General features: G+C 35.0%; 1 protein-coding gene across 1 annotated transcript; it reads right to left on the bottom strand.

Moving 5' to 3' along the window:
• Positions 1-1,835: 1,835 nt before the first annotated feature.
• On the bottom strand, positions 1,836-14,505 carry slc2a3b (solute carrier family 2 member 3b). The gene is made up of 12 exons (XM_027146566.2): positions 14,326-14,505; positions 13,661-13,738; positions 11,935-12,036; positions 11,465-11,625; positions 10,954-11,194; positions 10,075-10,237; positions 9,471-9,658; positions 8,721-8,825; positions 7,962-8,066; positions 7,309-7,401; positions 4,314-4,517; positions 1,836-3,922 (listed from the first exon to the last, which is right to left on the bottom strand). The coding sequence occupies exons 2-12, from the start codon at positions 13,685-13,687 to the stop codon at positions 3,659-3,661; spliced, it is 1,653 nt and encodes a 550-aa protein (XP_027002367.1). The 5' UTR covers positions 13,688-13,738; positions 14,326-14,505; the 3' UTR covers positions 1,836-3,658.
• Positions 14,506-18,042: the final 3,537 nt, after the last annotated feature.

Raw genomic sequence — 18,042 nt, 5'->3', positions numbered from 1 at the left:
TTTACTTACTTCTGTGTGTGTGTGTTGGGTGTGTGTCTGGTTGTGGGTGTGTGTGTGTGTGTGTGTGTGTGTGTGTGTGTGTGTGTGTGTGTGTGTGTGTGTGTGTGTGTGTGTGTGTGTGTGTGTGTGTGTGTTTTACTGTACCCAAGACACTGGTTTGATACAAATATCTCTATACATGTTAAGACACACACACACACACACACACACACACACACACTAACGCTTGGTTCAGTATCTGGATCTTTGTATAAAGACAGCGCCCTCTGCTGCACAACACTTCAGCAGCAGCTGCACACACCACAATAAAACATTTACAGCCCATTACAACAGGCCACATTACATTGAGTCCAATGTCAAGTGAGCCATACAAAAAAATCTTTTAATAACCAAGAGCAGATAAACAACTCCTATTAAATGATCTCATTCTTGTCAAAAAACTTAAGGGATTCCAGCAATAAACGTGCACACGATTCTGATCAACATGTATATCATATTGTGGAATGGTTCCTATATATTGTCTTATAAGAAAAAATATATAAATATCATGTAGGACCACTACAGCATTTTAAAGGGATCCATGCAGGTTTCTATTCAGGAATTCTTCTTCATATTTCATACTTCATAATCCTGAAGGTGCGATTTCCACTGTTATATTTTTACTAACCAACATTTTTTTAACTTTCCTTGACAGGATTTTGTACTTTGATCAACCTCAGCTGAGACACTGTGCAGAAAATACTATTTATGCTGCATGCTGTATATATATACAAACATATTAAATAGAAGCCTAATAAAAATCTTAAACATTTTGTACTATATTCTGTTAAGCTCATTTGAAACTGTGTCCACTGTAAAAAGGGCTATACAGATAAAACTGAAATTGAATTGAACTGAATATATACATACATACCAAAAATGTGGTGTGTTATCTTTAACTTCAAATATCATATAATCTCTTTTTTTATTATTATCTCAGGCAAGACATTATTTCCATTAAAAGTTCCAATAAGCCTCTAAAAATAAATCCATTAAAATCCTATGAGACGAACTAAAATATAGATAAATTATTTTCAGCATTTATCTGAGAATTAACGGTGTGTCTGTATACAGAACTTTTTAGCATATAATAAAATATATTTCAAATAAAATTGATTGTTTTCTAGCTAAATAAAAATATATATACTGTAGTGACTTGCATAGGTTTCCACTGCTTTGACTCCCATAGTTTGTGAAATGGGTAAATATCAACTATATAATTCACAAAGCTTTGTGAGTTAAGTTAAGTTTAAAAGTTAAAGTTAAGTTTATTGTATTGAGCTCATTGCTCTGTTTTGTCCCCTAGTGGAATCACAGAGACTAACACCATTTCTTTTTATCCAAATCATTCGATTCATTTACAGTTCACAAGATGATTTTAAAGTTTATTTTCAGTGCTAGATGACCTATGATCCTGTTCAAAAGTCTTTTAATTTATGTTTCTTTAACAATTTTTAGGTAAAAATTAAATGTTACACAGAAATGTGTGAATGTCACTAAAGAAAGTAAGATTTTAATTAAAGGACCAGCAGGTTGACTTGTACAGTAGCAAGAAACAGAAGCCGCAGTCAAATAGGCCAGAAGAACTGTAGCAGGTTTAAAAAACCTATAACACTTTAACTGCTCATTATAATCCATATTTATGTGTAAATATGTTTCATTGTTTGTCTATATATTCATCTACAGAATGTTTTTTGTGGAGTACTGACTGCTTCTATACAGTATATACTTTCCTTCAGCTCTTCAAACCTCTCCACACAGCATCGGCACTTTATTCATTACAAAAACACAGACTGTGAAATATTCAAGTGTTTTATTCATTATTCATTTAAAAGAACATGCAAGTAATGACACAAAAAAAAAACAGAAACAGAAATGAAAAAAGAACAGAAATATACAGAAGCTGCTAAACCACAAGAAAAGCAAATTGAATAAAACGAGCAGTAGTTGGTTATCAGTATGTTTTCACAAATTTCCTCTTTTATTAACTGATTTGTTTTATTTTCAGGATAGTTTGCAATCTTTGTGTTAAGCAATCTGTAAGCTTCATCAAATAAATAGCAAATAAACAATGATTCGAATATATTATTATTATTATTATTATTATTATTATTCATAATAATAATAATGCAATAATTACATTTCCTGCCGAGATCATTAACTCATTAACTTAGGTGCACAAAAAGACTGTAATCTGTAATGTTTAAAACATAAATTCATTTGAAATCCTTAATCGCTGTGTCTTTCAGTAAGTAATAAACAAAAATATAAATAAAAAACCTTATTTATCTAAGCAGATAAACACTGTCCAGTGAGCTTTTTTAATTTACCTTTTCTATTCTCACCTTAAAAGTGCTCAATGTTATGAGAACAGTTTTAACAGTCAACAGTCAATGATGTGGGACCATACATTATATTACAAGGTGAATATATAATAATTAATCAGTGTACCTCTATAAATGAAATGAAATCTCTAATATTTATATTTATTTTTTGTTCTCTTACAGTATAACCTGGTCATGAGACAGACAGCAGTGGCTTTTTAATTTAGTAGTTTAAAGACTTTTTAAAGACTGGCAACATTTAACCCAGTGGGTAGATGTATTACATCTTAAAAACATGATTTAGAGCACAAATAGCTACTGTAATAGTGTTTAATTTATGCTCGTTCAGTTAAACACATGATTCCATATGCCCTTGTTCGTAATGGTGGATGTATTTGGATGTAAAGGAGAAAGAAGAAATAAAAAAGAGATGGATGTACAAATGCAGGAAGAAGCATCTTTATAATTTTCTATATATTTTCTATAATTTTAGGTCAGACATTTAATCTTATTTCCGTTTCAAGAGTTGGGAATTAGGGAAAAAATGTTTTTCTTTTTTTTGTTAAGTTTTTTTGACCCAAACAGAATGTAAGATGGGATGTAGGTTGGATGTGGTAGCTCAGTGATTAAGTGATTAAGGTCTGGACTACTGATCGGAAGGTCATGGGTTTAAAGCCCAGGTCCACCAAGCTGCCACTGCTGTGCCCCTGAGCAAGGCCCTTAACCCTCAATTGCGCAGTTGTTTCAATTGAAATTAAAAATGTAAGTCACTCTGGATAAGGGAGTCTGCAAAATGGCATAAATGTAAATGTAAGACAAGCTTTTAGTGTAAAGACCCATGGAGCATGCTATAATGATGAAGTGAATATTCTGATGTGTAAAGGCTAAGAGAAAATATTTACTTTATCTTCGCATGTGTTACTTAAAGCACCTGAATAACTTTTGTGTACTGTCAATTCATTAATGATTTTTACTGATTCTAAATTGATTTGGATCCCAGAATCCTATCACCTGCCAAATTGGGTCCCAAACTGATAGTAGCGCAAGTCATTCACTTTTTTCAGACAGTGAATACACTTGCAATAAAGGTGTTTATGTTGCTGCAGGCATTTGTTAAATAAGCAGCATGAGTCTGTATTTGTTTGAATGCGTGTCTCTAGTACATCGTCCTCTAAAGTGTTATTTAGTGCTTCTTTATAATAAATCTGCCCAATGTGCCTCAAATTCCCTGTTTCTCCTCTCTGGAGCTTGTTATCATGTGAGGAGTTGGAATAAAATAAACTTTTTAATGAGCTCTATGGGTTCGCTCCTGTCTTGGAATCCTTATGTTCGCTAAACTCCACCATTGCAACTTTCTCTGTAGGGGAGGAGACTGACATACCAGCCACGCCCTGTGTCTGAGAGGACTGGGGAAGGCCGGAAGCTGCCTTTCTAGCAAATCCGCTGGCAATATCCTCAAAGGTCCGACCTTTAGTCTCAGGAACCCAGAAGTAGGTAAACAGGAAGAAGAACACAAGAAGAACGAAGAAAATGATGAAGACGTATGGTCCACACACACTCTGGAAAGAGGAAAGAAAGTTAGCTGCATGGATTCTTTGCATCCTTAGTGTTCTACATCATCTCTTTTATTGGGTTTGTGATCTGATTTATTGTGATTTATGATTTGTGAACTCTTTTTTTTGTCATCTGAACTTTTTTTAAGCTTTTGAGAGGGCATTTTTAGTTCTTTTGTCTTATGTAGGCTTTCTGTTTTTATTTTGTTCACTATTTAAATTAACTCCTAGAATTGCATTTGAATAAAACTTTTATTTTGCCTTGTTCCTCTCTCGTGATTAGAAAACTGTACATTAAAAAATGATTTTCTTATGTAAAGTGAAATGCATGATGGAAAATAATAGTCTCATGTTTAGTAAGGGAGATTTATCACCAACCAAATGGAAGTATTCTTACCAGCAGTAGCGGAAAGCACAGACCCACTAGGAAGTTGGCCGTCCAGTTGGAACCTCCACCTACAGCCACTGCAGCCGGCCTCGCACCTTGACCAAACAGCTCTGTTGCTATGAACCATGGGATTGGCCCTGGGCCAATCTCAAAAGTTGCTACAAACCCCAAAACAGCTATGATGGCCACGTAGCTTACCACTGGAATTTTACTCTGAAAAAGGAACGGAACGGTATTTTTAGTCATCGAATGTCATGCTGAATGCTTTGAGAACACATTTCTCTACTGATCTGATCTGAGAAGCTTTGTGGTCTTATACATAGGCTATATAGTAGAAACACTATAATACTGTATTCCTCACTACATTTCCACAGAGCAGACCCAGAGTCTTGCATGACCCAACACCAGAACCGATCCTTTTAAAGATATTCACCAGATATCACAACCATGGGCGTAAATCCCGGGGGGACGGGGGACGGGGGACCCCCCCCCCCCCATCCGAGGATTGTTAACACCCCCCCCCCCCAAATGTATTTAAAAAACATCGCACTATCTATTGTGAAAAATATATGTATGTATACCTAAATAATTGTTTAAGTAGAAAAAAAACAACCGCAAAAATGCATTTAGAAACAGTTGAGTTCCCCCTCCGCTTCCTCACAATGGTTTGACCCACTGCCTGCTTTCCCAGGTCTTCTCACCTACTCTGCACACACGAGTCAGGTGTGTGTGGCTGCGGCTCAATTAATGTTCAATTCATTAAGTAGGGGATTTTATTCAATTTAAATAAAGCGATTCTCTTTAATGTAGCAATGTAGCTTGATGCAGATTCATTCATAAATTAGTTGCGGCAAAAATGCTGATTACCGATGTAATTCTCCATGAATCTGCTAATTAGCGATTAAAATCTGACTTATCTAGTTAACGTTAGCTTGTTTACTTGTTTGTTGCATAGTGCACTGTAACTAACACGCCAAAGCCGTTTCCCCATGCATTGTTTTATTTGGGACGACTTGGCATAATGGTAACTTAACATTAACGGCCACAATTAGCATATTGTTTAGCTGTGTATTTACTAAATGAGCACTGTGCTACGTCCGAACTGACCTCACCGTATTTTTTTGTATAATCAATTTCTATTGGTATTAAGTGTATTAATTAATTTTGATTAAAAATTTAAACCTTTTTTAAATTATTTTTTATTTATTGTTGTGATTTTTTTATGATAGTTTTACTTTCTTTGAATAAAAACTTTGAAAATACCCATAATGACGCGTCTCCATGCTACAATAATAATCTTTATAAGTACAATTAGACTGTTATTTGTGGCCCCCCCCCCTTCAATAATTGCTCATGAGAAGTTTTATATTTACCCCCCTCCCCCCAACTGTTAAATGAAATTTATGCCCATGATCACAACCTAGTTTAATAAAGAATACTGTTACATCTGGCTGTAAGCTAATGCACATTTTGATTATTTTTAAATGTTATTTTTTATATCTGGCACAATTGCCCAAATATGGCACAAATGCCCAAATAACTCAGCACTTACTTCACTGAATTCTACACATTCTTCCATGAAAACAACAGACTGTAAGAATGATGAAATTATAACATTCAAGCAAACATGAATACACAAAAGTCGTTCATGTACAACAGCGGTGTCCAATCTTATCCGGAAAGGGCCGGTATGGGCGCAGGTTCTGCTTGGTTGGAACGAAAACCTGCACCCACACCAGCCCTTTCTGGATAAGATTGGACACCGCTGATGTACAATAATGATTTCAGTGCAGCATATAGGAGTAAACCTATATGCATCACTGCTGTAGTTATTAGCTGAACGGTAATATTGATGAGGTGGGTGAAGATTAACCAACCGTTTGATGCCAGATTAAATCATGTCATGACATGTTTGTTGATATTTTCATTAGTAGACTGGAAGGCAACCGGATTCTTACCTCTGTAGACGCAATGAGAATTTTTTTACACATAATCTTGTACACAGAATATGGTCTTTGTGGTTGTTCTAAGTGGATGAGAACTGAGTAAATTGATGTTTTACTGAAGTTAGCATATCACAGGAACTGTAAACTTACATGTAAACTTCATTTTGGTGGAATACAACCTACCGTAATAGGAAAAATAGTCTTAAAGCTGAATAGCATAAAATCAAATGGACAATATGTTTACTTTTTAATATAAGTCGTGTTTAGGCAGAATTCAAATTTATATATCATGCAAAAGAGAGAAAATATGAAAGAATATGGATTTATGTCTAAATAATTTGTGCCTGAAAAGGAAAAAAGCTTAACGCTGAATAGCATAAAATCAAATGGATATTTAAACCACATTTCTGTTATTTTTATTATTTTACACATAACTATATGTTTATGGCTATTCTTCAACTATCTTTAACTATTATGGCTGAGCCAAAACATACAGTATATAATAATGAGGAATAAAAGCTAAATAACTTTCTCAAATGCCTGTGACACTCTGTTTTATGAAGGTATGCATATTTTTTGTTATTCTACTGACTGGATGATGGACATAAAGCTCAAACATGCATACTATCAGGGCTTGATCCCTTTATGTACTGTCAAAAGCCTCCGGTCTTTTTTTAAAGTCCTGTTAATATACGGCCATGACAGTCGTCATTCATTCATTAGAAAAGTTGGTGAGTGAATAATAATAATGCAGTGGTTCTGCTAAACTGAACACTTTGAATGTCAGTTTGTAGGTTTGTAGTTCTGATGAAATTAAAAAAACTTTTAATAAAATGTACTTTTGCATCATAAATATATTAATACACTTTGGTATTTAGAGTTGTCATTTTTACATGAGTCATAGTGTCAAAGTCTAAGACCCTCATCCCTTCAACCCTAGCAAAGCCACTTGTGTAATTAAGTGTAAAACTATTAGGCAAAACATTAGGGAAGCACCGGAAGTAGGTTACATTGCTGTTTCAGTATGGCAGTGGTGTTTATTGCACATGAACACTAACCTCAACTGCTGTTGTCTCCATAGTTCTATTGCAGTCATTCAAGATCGAGACAGGTGATCCAGTGAGGTTCTTTGCTTGCTGTCCACATGGGTCCTTATTTCATCATAAAAGGAAACAATGATGACACAAAGGTGGTATTAGCTAACACTATAACTGTATACATACAATATAAATATATGTTTTTTAATTATTAGTTTTGGTAAATAAATGGTAAGTTTGTTTTAACTGCTTTTGTTTTGAAAAAGATTATTATTTGTTTTGCATTTAGTCCCAAGCAGAGTAAATATTGTATGTTTATAAAAGAATTTGTAAAAATAATAATAATAATAATAATAATAATAAAAAAACAACAACAACAATTTCTTCAGCATTCAACATATTTTAGACAAAAGTTTTGTGAATTTTGGACATTGGAAGATTTATTTTTTAATTATTATTTCAGGCGTATTGTAATGTTTACTTTTTAATATAAGTCGTGTTTAGGCAGAATTCAAATTTATATATTATGCAAAAGAGAGAAAATATGAAAGAATCTGGATTTATGTCTAAATAATTTGTGCCTGAAAAGGAAAACTACTTTCTGTAGTAGTTCATTAAAATGAGAAATGCTTGAGTAAATGTACATTTCGAAGTAAATGTCAGCTCTCACTCACCACCAGTAGCTGAAGAGAGATGGTAATAATAAGAGCGAAAACGGCCATTCCACCCAATCCAATCATCTGCAGCGTCCTTCTTCCTGCTCGCTCCACCAGAAACAGCTGGAGCAGAGTTAGAATTGTAGTTTATGAGATTTTTGTGTGATTTTGTCATTTGTGACAATTAGGATATTCTACAAGCAGACAATTCATCCATCCTCCCATTTTTTGCATTACTGTTCCTAAACATGGTTCCAAAGAACCTGGAGTCTGTTTCTGGAACTCAGGAAACAAGGTGGAGGACACGATGGTCCAGGTGCCATCCCATTGTATTACACAATCACACACCAGTCAGCCTACAACACATTTCTTTGGATTTTGGAGGAAACTGGAGAAGAAAAAGGAAAACTGCAAAGCAAAAAGAAGAACCAGGAGGTGGAAATCAAACCCCCAAACCCCAGAGTCAAATGTGCTAACTACTAAGCTCCCATGTCCCTCAGGCAATAAATATGTCCAAAATTTATAATGATGACACAATATAAGGAAAATTATCGAACATTGTATACCGCTAGAGCACATAATGAGTTTACTGAGACTGTCAGTCAAGCCAATTGTCATGACATCAGACAGCTCAAATAAACTGAAAACAGAAACTGCAGCATGGAAAGAGATGTCAGGAGAACAGAATCAGGAATTCTGTCTTGAGAGACAACAAACACTGGACTGCATCTTTTTGACACACCATCACATAATCTCTCAGAAGTGTCACGCACTCACCGAGACCACTGTGAAGATAGTGTTGATTACTCCTGTTCCTATAGTGGGGTATACCGGCTTACTGAAACCTGCCTTCTTGAAGATTTCGGTGGAGTAATAAAATACCTGGAAACATACAGAAAAATATTAGAGATAAGCTAATGGATAAAGTAAGTGGTGGTGGGAAAACAAATAAGAATAAGAAAGAATGCAAATTCTTTCGTATCATGGAGAATATCTTTAAAGCAAGACCCTGTTATTTATATTTAAAGAGTATATCCCTATCCCTTACTTCACCAATATTATTATTATTATATTATTATAACACTTTTTACTAGTACACTGAAGTTCCCTTCTGCCAATTAAATGAGTCAGCACACTGTTATCTTTCCAAGGTGTTTGTAAGGTGTTTTTATCTTTGTTGAAATAACCTTACACAGAATTTTAGTGGTTAAAAATAACACCTTTAAATCACGTCAAAGAGCATTTCAAAGAGCATAAATGGGTTTAATATCAGCATTAACTTTGAAGATATAAACATTTGTGTGAAAAAAGTAACTCCTTTCATATGAGCCATTAAAAAACAAAGTGAAGTGTGAAATGACAAAGAAATTTAATGATGAATATGGACACAACAAAACAGGCACAAATTCAATTTTGTCTGGTAGAAAGAGTTAACTGCATAGAAGAACCGATTTGAGGCCAATATGAATCACTACACTGATGATCTGTGCTGTTGATGCCTAGGTGAGACAATCACTTGACACTTACGGCATTGATTCCAGAGAACTGCTGTGAGAGGTTCATGACGATGGCGATGATGATAGGCTGCCGATAAATGGGGTTGCTGAACAGCTCCGGGATAGACACTTTGTTTTCTGTGGCTAGCTTATTGGCTTCCTCCCTCATCTCCTGAACATCATCCTCAACATCAGCATTCCCACGAAGACGCACCAAAACTTATATACAAATATATGGAGTAAAGACTGAGACACTAACACACAATCCATATTCTTTGAATTCTTTCTCACAATAAAATTGCTCATTGTAGGAGTTTTTTCTTTATTATATTTACAGAAATAGACACACAAAACCATTGCTATGGTCTGGGATCCTCTTGACATCATACTGTATGTGTTTATAAGAGGAAATGCAGTTAACAGAAAGAGAGAAAGAAATTATTTTATTTCACTATTAATACAGCATACTCTCTATGCCGGTAAGACATCTCTATTATCTCTGGAATATAAAAATAACCCTACTTTACATTCAGTAATTGACAGCGGTTCGATAGGAGGTTTTGCCTGATTATGAGATAGCAGTATAAGGCTGAAGCTGTGGTTGCTCTCTAATGGTGAATGGAGTCTACTCTTACCTTTGCGAGCCTTGTCCTCCTGCTGCAGGTTGATGAGAAGGTATCTGGGACTCTCTGAGCAAAATAGCAGCATGATGCTCTGCAGTACTGCAGGCAACACCGTCAGTCCCAGCAACAGTGGCCAAAGTTTTTGAGTAGCTAGCAAGCTATCCAAACCTAGGATCTGACATAATAACTGTAGAATTAGTACAGTAAAAGGAAAAGAATAAAAAAATGACATTTTATATATATATACAGTAGATTTAGGATATCGGATATGTAGAATTACAGTATAAAAATATAAGGCCAAATCATTAAAACCACCTACTTTTTTCCCTAATATTATTTAGGTTTCCCTTGTGCCAATAAAACAGCTATGACCTGTAACTTCTGAAGGTGTGTTGTATCTGGCACCAAGACATTTGCAGTTATAAAGTGGAGCCTTTATGGATTAGACTTCAGCACATCCCACAGATGCTCAATTGGATTGAGAACTGGGGAATCTACATTAACATATTGAACTCTTTGTCATGTTCCTCAAACCATTCCTGAATCATATTTACAGTGTGCAGCTTTTGTATCACCCTTTTGGTGACCCAGTCGTCTTGCCATCCCAATGTGGCTTGTATAAAAAAAATCAGATCTTTACACGTGTCCATTTCTTGTGCTTCCAACACATTGACTTTTAGAACTGTATTTTCACTTGCTGCCTTGACAGGTGCCATTGTAATGTTCTTAATAATCAATGTTCTTTACTTTTCCTGTCAGTGGTTTTAATGTTATGGCTGTTCAGTTTAATTACAGTGTATTTTATACAAATTCAATGTCACAAGGTCACAATGCTTATAATGTGGGTATAAAAATGTTTATAATGCTGCTTTGCTGGGAATCACATTTTACCTGAGCTATGAGTATGCCAATGACAATCCCTAACTGGTGAAGGGTACCGAACGCTCCTCTCAGTGCTGTTGGTGCCAGTTCACCAACATACATAGGTGTCAGACCGGTATAGAGACCGCAAAAGATGCCAATGACCAAACGGCCAAGTATCACCATTTCATATGATCGTGAGATTTTGGACAAGCCCATCAGCCCACCGCCGATCAGAGCCAAGATATTGGAAAGGAGCATACAATTGCGTCTGTGTGAAAAAGAGAGGAAAATATGGCATAGTTTAAGCTAATAAAATATATAAACGATCAAAAATTATTTGTCAACTCATTTTAATCATCTAAATAATATATGCATAGATGAGAAAGGAACAAATTAATTCTATTAATCTTAAATAAATTTCAAATCGAATTTTTTGTATAAGAGTAGGCCCCTTATTTGTGGGCTCTCTCAGCCTAAAAGCCAGCTCACTTTGGCTTGATTTATTCAGCCCAATAAACTCTTTTTCTCAGCAGCTCACCTCCCGAACTTGTTGACCAGAATTCCTACAGACAGAGCACTAATCATGCCACCAGCACTGAATATAGCTACAGCAAAACTCCACAAGTTTGTAACAGTGGTGTCATCCATGGGTTTGCCATAGCGCTCCAAATAGGCATGCCTAAAAAACGCCTGGATTTGCTGTTCATTTCAGCAGAGAATACAGGAGAGAGAGAGAGAGAGAGAGAGAGAGAGAGAGAGAGAGAGAGAGAGAGAGAGAGAGAGAGAGAGAGAGAGAGAGAGAGAATAACAAAAAAAGAGAGAGCATAAAAAAATCTCACAAACATATTACCTATAGATAATATGCATATTAAAGGGTCCACTATTTCATTTAATTCATTTTCTACCGCTTTTATCCGAACTACCTCGGGTCAGGGTCCAATATAGCATTTTAATATATTATTATTATTATTATTATTATTATTATTATTATTATTATTATTATTATACCTCATAAGGTGCATTGATGACACCTGTGTTGTAGCCAAACTGCAGAGATCCAATGACTGCCGTAAACACACAGAACAACAGGTGACCAGTCACATGCTTTTTCTGCAAATGGAGGAATACAGACAAAGAAAAAGTCACAAGATGAAGAGTGGAGCTGAGAAAATAAAAGAACATGAAGTGGACTGTATAACACGCAAAGTGGCCTAGAGATTAGATTAGTGAGGAAAATAGTGCATGAAGTCGGTATAATGTATACACACACACACACACACACACACACACACACACACAGAGTTGCAAAATCCTGGCAGTTTAGACATTCCTCAATATTGCATTCTTCTGTTCCCGAAAGTTACAAAAGAAAGTAAGCAATCAGAAATTTACTTAGCATAACTATAAATATTCAGTAACTCTGGTTTGAATATGAAAGTTCTACGAATGAGTTTTGAACCCAGTGTTTTGCCGAAACCTTGCGGTTACAACCACTCCATAAAAACATCTAAATGTTTGAAACAATATTGTATTAAAATAAAACTCTGTTGCCTCCATCTGTTTTAATGTTAACAAGGCTTGTGCATGAGTGGGATATATAACGAAGAGCAACTAAAACTCAAAACAGGATGTGTTCGGAATATACGTAAGCAACAATCTGCCATCAACCAGATAGCAGAAAAGGATGTTATAGTAGGGTTGTGCATTGTCATGTTTCAGAAACATAGAAAAAAAAAGTAACATGTTCAGATAAGTTTGTAAGTGCCATTTTATTAATGCCAGCATTATTTGGATACACTTGTCCCTCTATGTCGTTAACCCCAATTTCTTCCCATTTGCTCACTGACATCTGTGTCCTGCTGAAACAATGTGATGTTTTAAATGAAGTGAGCTAGTCAGGGTTGCAGATCTGAACGTTACATGTACACTGTAACAAACTGCAAGATGTTCATACTTTTAAATGAATGTTTACCTCCTGCCTTAAAAACTTGAATAAGCTCAAGTTAAAGATCGCAAGTAATCATTTCTGAAAACTTCAGTTCAATATCCAAATGTTGTCATGACAACTGGAGTTCAAGAGAAGAACTAAGTTTGTGTAGCTTAATGGAGCTCTCATGTACAATACATTTACAGTGTAAATGTAAAACATGTACAATACATTTACAGAGTAAATGTAAACTCTAAGGAACATCACATAGATGTAGCATATATTCTAAGATATATGCTACATCAATGTGATGTTCCTTAGAGTTATAATACCACATTTTTTAGTAAATAAGTGGCTATATATAATTTACATTGTGATTACATAGATCTATACTGTAGAGATGTGCAGTGAAATATATTGAATGTTTGAATAACCTTTGTGACAGGTAAGATATTTAACCTATAAATGCATTCATATAAACAATAATCAAAAATAAACAATATACGATACAACACAAACATGTAACAGAGAAACACACACACACACACACACACACACACACACACACACACACACACACACACACACACACACACACACACACACACACACACACACACAGGAAAGATGTTTGGAAACAGTAAAAACTGATATATATTCTCATATACTATGCATTATACTACTATTAGAAATTATTTGATACTTTGATGAGATAATGTGAACGTGAAGTTTTTTTATCGTTAAAACACAAACATGCCAACACTCTAATACAAATGATAAGAATAGTTAAAACATCATGCAACTTACTTTGTTGCCATCTTCCATGTTCTCCATCTTCACACAAATCCAAAGCTAAGATGTTTGATCGTCACTTTTCTGTCAGTTCTGTCAAGGAAATGAGCATAGAGGCATTATATACCATGTGGTGACATGAACCGTGTGAGATACGTCAGAAGCTAGAAGACAGTATTTCCTCCAACTGATTTTGCATAAGCCTGATGGTTTTACAGAACTGAATGCAGATGAAGGATGTCTGAAAGAAATAAAACACATTCTATCAAGTAGAAATAATCAACAAAGCCATACAAATAGCACCTGATAATTTATGTGAAAGGAAAGCCACTGACAAAACGGAAATTAAAGTTGGTCAGGTTTCAAACTGCAACATCCTGTTACAATCTGAGAAATAATACTTCCAAACTCTGTGCTGATGAAAGCTACTCTTACCTTTTGCTCCTTTACTGTATATATTTCATGTGGTGTACATTAGATTTTAGAGTAAACTTTTAAAGGTAGTTCTCAAGGTCAAATTCTGAACCAGAGATTACTACTGAACCTGAAGGTATACGTATACTATTATCAGATTTCACATTAGGTGATATAAAATTACTCACTAAACATACACAATCTGTGCCATTGATAATGGAGATATCTTTATTTCTAACTGTATGGATGAAAGGAGAAATACGTACCTGAATCACAAAAACGTCGTCGTCCCTGGTTATAACCTGCTGACTGACTTCATGCACAGTTGTATTCATATCAGGGTTTTGACCATTTACTTCCTGATCGCTCAAATATAACAGGTCTGATGTAGGTTAATGTGCTACGCTGTGGTCGTGTCTAGAAAGTTCAGGAAAGCTTATAATTTCAACACGTTTTATGTAAGATTGTGTGCAAATGCACTAGGCATTGATATGCGACTTGTATAATTGAGCAGCCCACACTGCTTCCCACCTCAAACTGATGAATGAAATAAAGCCTTTGACTCTCTTTTCCACAACAATGGGACATGGCGTGCATTTTAGTCATGTGCATGAGCTGGTAGGAGGCAATCAGAGAACTGAAAAACAAACAGTCCTCTATTAAAAAACTGAGTAGAATCAACAGTGTGTATAAGGGAGTAAAATGAATTACAACTTCCTGGATACCCTGCAAGTAACAGTATCTGGTTTGAGATGTATAAAAGTTTACTCATTTCCTTTTTATTTCATAATCTGAGATACCAACGGAAGATCTCTAACTCTCTTACACATGCCTGCACACTGTAGATCTAGCTTTAGGTCTTAGTGTCAAATTATTTTTAATGCCATGCACACTACACAGAGAAAAGTTTGTCTATATTTGACAATCATACCCAAAGGTGGATCTATCTCAATTTGCTGCTGCAAAGTTAGAAGCACACAATTACAAAAGATGATCTTGTATGTTGTAACATAACCGGAACTAAAAAGCTTAACCCTGACATATTCCATCATGACACATGCACAAAGCAAGGTCTATGAAGACATGATTTGCCAAGATTGGAATGGATGAACTCAACTGGCATACACATACAGAGGTTCCAGTGTTGTAATGTAACGGAGTACAAATACTTCGTTACTGTACTTAAGTAAAAATTTCACGTATTTGTACTTTACTTCGCTATTTAAAGTTATGTCAACTTTCACTTTTACTCCGCCACATTTCCTAGATAAAATGTATACTTTTACTCCGTTATATTCCCACTAAGCATCTTCGTTACTCGTTACTACAAAATAAAATCAGAAGAAATGTGTGTGACTGCAATAAGGGAGGTTTGGCGAATCATTACGCACGTCCGCACACTCTACGGAGAAGCACAGGCACGCGCCGCGTGCACGCGCAGTCAGAGATGGAGGCATTTATTTACTGTATAAAGTTAATCGGCGGAAAGCCGCAAATACGACAACCAAAAGCAGTGAAATTTCACTATTCTTATTACCAGAGTTGATAGCACAAACAAAATATTGATGCAAACAATCCATTATACAAAATAAAAATAACATTTATTAATTTGGTCTTTGTCTTGTGAATATTTGTTTTTTATGTGGGTATGTCATCTAGGCGAAAATCATGAAAATGGGGGGGCGACAGGTAACAGGTTAATGACTGCATTTATTGGACACACTGTTTGTAGAGAATGCACACATACATGGGCGTAAACTCCCCCCAAAAAAATATTTAAAAATGTCGCACTCTCTACTGTGAAAAATAAATGTATGCATACCTAAAAACAAACGCAAAAAATGCATTTAGAAACAGTTGAGTTCCCCCTCCGCTTCCTCACAATGGTTTGACCCACTGCCTGCTTTCCCAGGTCATCTCACCTACTCTGCACACACGAGTCAGGTGTGTGTGGCTGCGGCTCAGTTAATGTTGAACTTCATTAAGTAGGGGATTTTATTCAATTTAAATAAAGCGATTCTCTTTAATGTAGCAATGTAGCTTGATGCAGATTCATTCATAAATTAGTTGCGGCAAAAATGCTGATTACCGATGTAATTCTCCATGAATCTGCTAATTAGCGATTAAAATCTGACTTATCTAGTTAACGTTAGCTTGTTTACTTGTTTGTTGCATAGTGCACTGTAACTAACACGCCAAAGTCGTTTCCCCATGCATTGTTTTATTTGGGACGACTTGGCATAATGTTAACTTAACATTAACGGCCACAATTAGCATATTGTTTAGCTGTGCTTTTACTAAATGAGCACTGTGCTACGTCCGAACTGACCTCACTGTATTTTTTTGTATAATCAATTTCTATTCTGTTCCTAAGTGTCTTAATTAATTTTAAATAAAAATGTAAACCTTTTTTTAATTACTCGTTTTATTGTTGTGATTTTTTATGATAGTTTTACTTTCTTTATGTAAAGCACTTTGAATTACCATTGTGTATGAAATGTGCTACAGCAAGGGTATTCTATTAAAATTCCAAGAGGTCCAGTTACTAAAATTTCCTCCCAGCAAAGGTCCGAATCTTTTATTGTCACTTAAAATAGTGTACCCTTATTTTAATAAAATCAATAACGCACATACATTTCTATATAATTTATTGTTAAATTTCAAGTGTTTTCAAAGTCTGAACTTGTATGGCACTTGAATGGAAAACAATCATGTAGTTGTCTTTACTACATGTCAAGTAACAGACACTGAATTTCTTCTGAATAAAATGAATAAAAAGTGTAAACAGCTTTGAGCAGCCTGAACTTAGGGCCTATATCTCAAGTAATGTAAACCATTCAGAATCTTTTGAATAAAATAAAAGTGCTTTTAATCTTTAAGAAAAAAATAAACAAAAGACTTTTGAGCTGCCCCTCTTTAAAACATTAACTACATTAATAACACAGGTATGGGCTCAAAATTATGGGGTCAGAATTGTTTCGTTATTCTGAATAAATACACTATGATCCACAAATAAATATAAAGAGTTTCACAAATATTTTTTTACAAATTTCACAAAAAGAAATGAAATTCACAAATAAATAAAATGGGATTTGCAAATAAAAAAAAATTATAAATTGTATTTATTTGCGAATTAGACGTTAGACGTTAGAAATGTTTCAAATCCACAAATGCACAGAACGCGATTCACAAATGAGCAGGAAGCAATTCGCAAATAAATACAATTTATAAATATTTTTTTATTTTCAAATCCCATTTTATTAATTTGTGAATTTCATTTCTTTTTGTGAAATTTGTAAAAATATTTGTGAAACTCTTTATATTTATTTGTGGATCATAGTGTATTTATTCAGAATAACGAAACAATTCTGACCCCATATGCCAGCAGTTTGAATCTTAATTGTCCTGCTAGCGTAATTAGGTGCATTACTGCCACCTTCTGCTCTGGAGTATGGAACAGAAACAATCTGTTTTTGGCTTGGCTTTTGATGACGCTCCTGTCGTAATAACTACATTAACTGTGCATGAACGAAAGATGTATCTTTTTATTAATATCAAAGAGCTTATATAATCTTATAATATTAGATTATAATAAGGGGATACTTAATATGATAATATTAGAATTTTAACTGGTCCGGGCAGACCCGTCACTCGGTCCGGATCCGGACCGCGGTCCGCCATTTGGTGATGTCCGTGCTACAGTATAAATAAACTTGCCGTGCAGTGTAATAGACTAGATAAAATGACGGAAAAATGGAAAATTTGAACCTGTGAAAAACTTTGAAAATAACCATAATGACACAGTCTCCATGCTACAATAATAATGATACAAGCAAAGTTTTTCACTGTGGGACATATCTTTATAAGTACAATTTGACTATTATTTGTGTCCTCTCTTCAAAAATTGCTCATGAAAATGTTATATTTATTGTCGCCGCCCCCCGATAACTTTTGGCTTACTATGTAGTCATATAATATCTTCT

This window comes from Tachysurus fulvidraco, chromosome 3, assembly GCF_022655615.1.
Source record: "Tachysurus fulvidraco isolate hzauxx_2018 chromosome 3, HZAU_PFXX_2.0, whole genome shotgun sequence".
NCBI classification, from domain to species: domain Eukaryota; kingdom Metazoa; phylum Chordata; class Actinopteri; order Siluriformes; family Bagridae; genus Tachysurus; species Tachysurus fulvidraco.
This window is presented reverse-complemented; position numbering and strand designations above follow the sequence as displayed.